Raw genomic sequence first — 7,585 nt, 5'->3', positions numbered from 1 at the left:
TCATGCAAATTTTCGGTTTTGTTTTTCCGTATTTGATAAAATAAGCATTTTGTTAATTTAATATTTAAAAATTCACAAAATAAATTGAACAGCAAAATGATGACATTTCATAAATGGTTAAGGACATTTTATTAGAAAAGAAAAAATTTTCTGGTCAATAGGTATGTTCAATGCAGCTATTAACATTATTAATTTCATGGCCAAATCTTTGTTACTCTCTTTTTTAACCAATAAACAAATTTACTTTTTATTCGTCGCAATTTAATCACTTCTGATTTCACATTTTACTTCCACACATTTTAATACACATTCCAATATTGCGAATTCTTTTGCAGTATTTCAGTAATAAAATAAAATATTCAAGTACTAATACAAAATCTATAACTGCTAAATGTGAATCCTTTATTTAAGAAGAGTTGAAAGTTTTGCTATTTGTAAAATTAGTTTTCAAAAGTTAAAAATAATCACTTATATATAAAGTATTCAGCTAAATCATATACCTTCAGTATTCACATTGGAAATGAACGATTCGATTATCAATTCAATTAGTATATTTATTTTATCTTAAATTGTGCCTTTTCAAATCAGTTAAATATTACTTACTACTACTAATCATCGCTCATTATCACTTCGTTTGTACGCTAACTTTTTATTACTTCATTATAAGTCACAGAAAGCAGTTAAGTTTTAAATTAATTAAGTACAAAGTTAATTAAAAAAGTTAATTGATCAAAAATGAATCAAATAATAAATAATTTGATTCATTTTTGATTACCTCCCACCTACGTCTTCCAATATTACAACTTTTTTTCTCCTTTTTTGTTTTAATAAATTTTTCCCTTTTTATTTTTTCATTCATTCTTGAAAATAAAAACGAATGAAAAAGAAAAACAAATGAAAATGGGAAAAACAGTTACTGTAAGCAATAAATGGTTATCAAATTAAAAAGAAAAAATTTTTATTGTTGTTATTTCTGCACATACAAGGAGGATCAATGCTCAATAATAAATTAATAATGAAATGAAAAAGAATAGTATTCGCTTAAATATTCTCATGTATTAAAAAGTGCTACGAAAAGCGCTTCAATTATCACACAAATTAAGGATGAAGTAATTTATTTAGTTACTATTATTGTTATTATTATTATTATCACTATCATTATCATTATTATTCGCTATTATTATTATCAAAATTATTATTTGTTACTATTGCTACTACTATTATTTATTATAACATCCAATGGATATTTGCAAAATAATTATGATATATAGCAATTTTTTTGCCTTATTATGTAGAAAAATTTAACATGATATTGACATTTGATTACTTCAAAATTCCGAATATCTCCTCCTCCTCTTTCTTCTTTCTCCTCTTCCGCCTTTTCATTTTAACTTTTTTTTCCTTTCTTTTTATTCTTTTACCATCTTATTCGTTGCTCTCGCATTATTTGATGGAAAGTCGTTTAATGTACAAGAAATTTTTTGTTATTTGCTTATTTTTGTTTTTCCTATGTTTGTTTATTTTTTTTTATAACTCATTTGTGAGCAGTATTTTATTTTGCATTTTTTTTTTTTTTTGTTTTTGTTTTTGTTTTTGTTTTTTGCATAACTCTTTTAATCACAAGGAATCAAATCATTTTTATATTTGATAAATAATATATTTGTTTTCTGTACATTTTAAGCATATTGAATTTTTTTAAAATAGTAATTGTAGCAATGTTGGTGATGATAATAATGTTAATAATATTATTATTGATATTTATAGTAATAATAATAGTTCTAATAATAATAGATGTAATGATAATAACGATCCACCGTTCCATCCATTTCACTATTTTATTTCATATTTATTCAATTTAGTCCAAACATTTCAACCATTCAGGGATTGAAAATTATTTATATTATGAATCTTTTTCCTAAAAATATGTCCTTTTGTCATTTTATATGTTTTAAATCTTACTAAATTTTTTTAACTGATTTCCTTCCTACTGTTTTGCTAGAATCGTAATTGAGCATAATTATGCTTCAAATATATTTAAACATTTCTCACTGTAGTGAAACAAAAAAAAAAAAAAAAAAAAAAAAGGAAAAAAATCCGTAAGATGCAAAGTATTAACATCACAATGCTGCAATAAATAATTGGTCAATATCTCCAAGTAATACTAATTACTTCTTTGTAATTTACTTTTCTTATCCAACCAATCGTTTGAATTTGTCAAATTTCACTTAAATATTTAGAAAGAAAACATTGGGTAACGATGGAATTGAATTTTGTAACAACTATATCTGCTGGTTTGTTTTTTCTTTTGTTTTTGCTAAATAATGAGTATATATTTTGTATATATTTTTTCTCATTTCAAAATGTTATCTTTAAAATGACACTGCAATCTTGTTGATTGCAAAATGGAAAGGAAAACACAAATTATAAATATAATAAGTAACTTAAACTGTTTCAGATGATGAATGGATGATTGAATGACGCAGAATATTTAGTAATTTAATATTTTAGTCGAAATTTCGCAAAAGATTAATAAATATTTTAATCATAAGCAAGCAAAAGAACAATTTCTAATAGATAAATAATTAGATAAGAATGGAAAATGCCAGAAAATTTGAATTTATTTTGAAACTTGAAAAATTTATAAGTTTATTAATCATTTATTTGTAGTGCTAGCATCAATAACGGCATATGTCAATGAAAATTCAACAATACAACAATGCTGCAATTTGCATTTAACAGGAAATATTCACCAAAATGGTGATTATCTGAAAAGGATTGTTGATAATAATAGTGGTAGTGATAGTAGTGATAACAATGATAATGATAATGATAATAGCAATAACACTAGTAGCATTCGCCGTGGTACAAGTGAGCACGAGTTAACCAAATGTAAGGCTCAATGTGATGCACAATGGAAAAGTGATTTTCATGTTAGTTTTATTTATAAATTATTGCATTGCTGCTCAATTGAAGGCAAAAAAAAAAGAACTCGAATATAAGTTGTGAAGTTGCACAAAAACTTTTTTCAAAAGAAAAAAGACCAAATTTTTTTATTTGATCTAATTTTGGTATAACAAATATATGCAATATTAAATGGAAAAGATCAGAATTAAGAAAATTAAAACTTGAATTTGCGAAGTTTTGTGCTGTAACTGAATTATTTATGGAACATGAAAATTAAATCATTCACTGTTTGTCATCTCATCATATGAGTAATCATTTATGCGCTAAAATGAATTTATTTACTATTTTCACTGTTTTAAATTGAATTTGTTAGAATAAAATGCTTCTGTCCATATCCAAAATATTTAAAAAAAAAAAAAAAAAAAAAAACGAAAAATTTTCCATTTTTTCTTAGCTAAAACTTTAATTTCCTCAAAATGCAATAAGATATGTGGTAAACATTAAAAATGATTAAATTTTTTTCTTAAAAAAAAGCAATTTTTTAGTCAATAATATTAGACCAAGAATGTTGTCTTTTGCAACAAACAATAATTTCCTAATTTATGCCATAAATTTTCTCCTAAATTCTGCTTCAAAAACTTTTGACTTTTTTTATTTGCTCTATCCTCTTATTTTTTTTTTCTTTTAAATCTATTGCTTTTATTTGTAAACCATCACTTGTAATCACTAAGCGCAAAGAAAGCAAATCGATTACTTAGCATTTTAGCCAATCAATCATTTCCATCACTGACCCATTCATTAGATTTGATTTAAAAAAACATAGAACCATTTTTAAATTCTATTTATTTCTTATTACTTTCTATTTGATCTACATTAAACTGTACGGTTCCATTCATTCATCCTTCCACTCCTCATTTTTTTTCCTTCTTTTTTCTTTTTTTTCTCCTAATTTAAATTCAAAGTTTCTTTACAGATGCATTTCCAAAAGAATTATGATGAAGAATTTTATGAATTTCCATTAGATGAATTAATCACCGCATCATTTGATAATTTTTATACATTTTGCAATATAACGGAACACAAATTAGCATGTTGGAATATGCAATGTAAAATGAATCATAAACAAATATCGTGGAGCAGTGATTTACATATTTGCACCTTTAAAAGATTGCAATTTGAAAATGCACTTAATTGTTTGAAGTAAGTTTGTCTCCTTTTTTTCTCACTCTTTCTTATCTAATAAATTTCATCTTATGAAATTTTCAAACATTTTTTTTTAACTTTTTAAAAAATTTATAAAATTTCAAGTAAGAAAAATGCATTCATTTACCTTATAAAATTACCTAAATCTTACACTTATTCACTTCCTTGTTGACCTATTTATAGAAAGGAAAGAAAAAATGGGGAAAAAAAGAAAATTCTTAATATTTTCAATTTGTTTTTCTCCAGAATGCAGTACAAAATGTTAATTTCACAAAATATATTTGATTGTTTCTGAAAATTGCAAATTGTCTATCATTTACGAGAATTTTCTAAATTTAAATATATATTTAATCATTTCGTCGTTTTCTTTCTTTTTCGGTATCTTTTTCCATGCTATTTACTGTTGTTAGAATATTAAAACAACATAATTTTCAAGTGATCAATTTACGAAATCTTTTCAGCTTAACTAGCACAGGTGCACATAACGAGTGTAATGAAATATGTCGTCATATTGCACGACGAAATCCAACAAAAGGGAATGAAAAATCATACCTTTATGAAGTAGCCGCTAATTTAGCTGAAATTTATCAATATTGGCAATTGAATAAACAATGCGCTTTTCAGATCTGTCATTTGGAGTGTCGAGTAAACTTTTTATGTTTCCTTTTTTATTCATTTGAATCCATGATAATAAAAATATAAAAATAATGGAAAATAGAACTGATATCAAAAAATGACATATTATTTTAAGCAACATAATAAAATTGAATAATTAAAATTTGTAAACTTAATGAAAAGTTTTAACCTTTTTATTCTTTTTATCTTTTTATCGATTAAAACGAAAAAGTTAAAAAAAAAAATTAGCACATAACTAATATAATTTCCTTATGTCGATTTTAATTTGCGCTTTGATTGTGCAATGACCATCCAATTTATGCTGCAAATATAAACAAATTATTTTTCATTGGTGTTTATTGATACAGCAAATGATGAAGTATTAGATTAACTGAAATTGCGCATCATTAAGTTTATATATGTTCTTTATTAATGGAACAATAATAGTAGTAACAGTGAAGTAAAAATGGTACTAACAATGATACTGACAATGATAATAGTAATAATAATTGATAATAATTAAATAATAAAATGATATTAGCAATAATAATAATAATTAAATAATTAAAATGTTAATAAATAATAATAATAATTTTGGTAGTGGTAGTGATAACAAACATCGGTAGTGATAATGATAGCATAATAGAATAATACTAAGTAAATCCATGATATTTGTTCATTACTAATCTTATCAAATTATTAAAAAATGTACTTAGATTAAATGTTAAGTTAGGATGATTAAAAAATAAATCGAAACAAAAACAAAAGAATTAAATTTTCTTTTTGAATTACACATGTGCTTGTATAGTTGATCACTTTCAGAAAGAATTAATACGAAATATGTGTGAACAAGATGAAACAATTAATGGATTGGATGTAATACAAAATTACTATCAGTATGATTTGCTTGATCAGTTGCGTTCATTAATTGATAGTTCTACCGAGCATTTATATCCATTGATGTGCCGATTTTATCTTCCAATACAGTATCACTCGGATGTAAATATTCTCATTCTATTACAAAAAATAAATAAATAAATACTGCAATTGGTAGTTTGTATATCATTCTGCATTTAATTCATATATATAAAGCAAAACATCGTAATAAAGTTTTTTCGTTAGCAAAGATACTTAAGTGTGGATCTCACACAGTACTGATTCATTTGTTATTGATATTTGAATATTTGAATCCATGACTTAATTAAAATAATTCTGAACTATATGAAATAAGTAATTATTTCAGTGAAATTTTTAACAAAATATAATTCATTAAGCCATTAAAATTTTTTTTCTCATTTACCTGTGTTTACTTGTTGTTACTTATAAAACTAAAAAACATAATCGTTCACAATATTTATTTCATGCGTCTATTTATTATATCCAGATGTTTTATTGTAATATTTATATTTCTCTGATATGAGACAAAAGTTAATTATGTTAAATTTTGATATTTGAAAATTTTAGCTAACGAACGAAATCAATAACGAAATCAAGGAATCAATCATTGCAATTAAACAAGCGGTAAATGATGTTGTTGAAATGGTCACCAAATTATGATTCTGTGTTTAACATATGAATTTACTGTAGTCAATCTATGAGCACGATTGCAACTACAGTAATCCGCCGTACATATACGGTATTGTCAACAATATTTCGAATCACTGATAACTGCTTAATAGAATATTTCAGTTCAGTTTTCAATTAAAAAACATTTATTTTTTTTTCCTCCCTTACTTGCATGTGCACATACATAGTTGAAATATATTTTTATAATTATTTGTGAAATGAAATGAATTGATTTACCGCATTGGGTAAAAAAAAAAAAGTTTCAGGAGAATTCTGGAAAAATTAGCCAACACCTATGACTTTACTTACCATACTCCACCAGCTTTATAATGAATGTAGCATTTCAGTTAAAATTTTTTTATCATTGCTTCCTTCTTGTTCATTGTTATTATGTTTGAAGAAATACAATAAAGTTTTTGATAGATGTTATAAAAACCGACATTTTATGAAACATTTCCTATTTTTATCCGATTTTTAAGTGAAAAAATGTCATAAAATTTTGTTATATGTTCAATTCATTTTCAAAAAAAATAAAGGTTTTAAGGCACTTTCGTCATGTATACAGCATAGCTAATTTCATTTAATATTAGAAAATTAGTAAATTATTTGAAGACTAATAATCATTGAGTTACTCCTCTTTTTTAATTCATTTCTAATTTAAAATATTCCGAATTTCATTTCAAAATATTTTAAGTTTGATACTAAATCAAATTAATTAGCAAAGGCATAAATTTTATCTAAGTTTCAAATTCAATTTTTTCATTTAGTCCTTAATTCTATTAATTTGATTAATACAGATAAGTTTAATTATTTCTGCTTAAATTCTTATTTTACTAAATTAGCATTATTGATATTTTTACATATTCATTATTTTTTTTAGATAGAATAACACTTTATTATAAAAAAATCAAACATCTGGTAATTCATTTCCTCCGAAAGAATAGGAAAAAATAATGTAACTGTTGAAAAAATTGCAAAAAATATTAGAAAGCAAAATCTTTTTACTCTTTCGGCGTTGAAAAATGTAACATTTGAGGATGCAAATTATTACCGATTTTCTTTCTTTTTTGTATGAACATAAGCAAATAAAGAGATAGACGAAAAGGAATAAAAATTTAGTGAAAATTATATTTGATATTATTTTAGAAAAAAAAAAAAATTAAAAAAAAAAAAAAAGCAAATCATTTATTTCATGAATTGCTATAGCAATGTTAACTTCCAATCTATCTGAATGGTCCAATAATACATGTAAATCACTGAATACACAATCAAAATTAGAATGATTAGAAAAATTGGC

General features: G+C 23.9%; 1 protein-coding gene across 2 annotated transcripts; it reads left to right on the top strand.

The window, feature by feature from the left end:
- Window positions 1–2,257: 2,257 nt before the first annotated feature.
- On the top strand, window positions 2,258–6,279 carry Bm1791 (Uncharacterized protein; the record flags this gene model as incomplete). Of its 2 annotated transcripts, XM_043075539.1 has the most annotated exons (6): window positions 2,258–2,291; window positions 2,668–2,930; window positions 3,878–4,104; window positions 4,569–4,752; window positions 5,545–5,721; window positions 6,187–6,279. In XM_043075539.1, the coding sequence occupies 6 exons, from the start codon at window positions 2,258–2,260 to the stop codon at window positions 6,277–6,279; spliced, it is 978 nt and encodes a 325-aa protein (XP_042931473.1). The 2 variants fall into 2 exon arrangements, with proteins under 2 accessions (XP_042931473.1, XP_042931474.1); XM_043075540.1 differs by lacking the exons at window positions 2,258–2,291; window positions 2,668–2,930.
- Window positions 6,280–7,585: the final 1,306 nt, after the last annotated feature.

Source organism: Brugia malayi (genome assembly GCF_000002995.4).
Source record: "Brugia malayi strain FR3 genome assembly, contig: Bm_v4_ChrX_scaffold_001, whole genome shotgun sequence".
NCBI classification, from domain to species: Eukaryota; Metazoa; Nematoda; class Chromadorea; order Rhabditida; family Onchocercidae; genus Brugia; species Brugia malayi.
The sequence above is the reverse complement of the archived record's forward strand: the minus strand, read 5'-3'. Positions and strand labels throughout refer to the sequence as shown.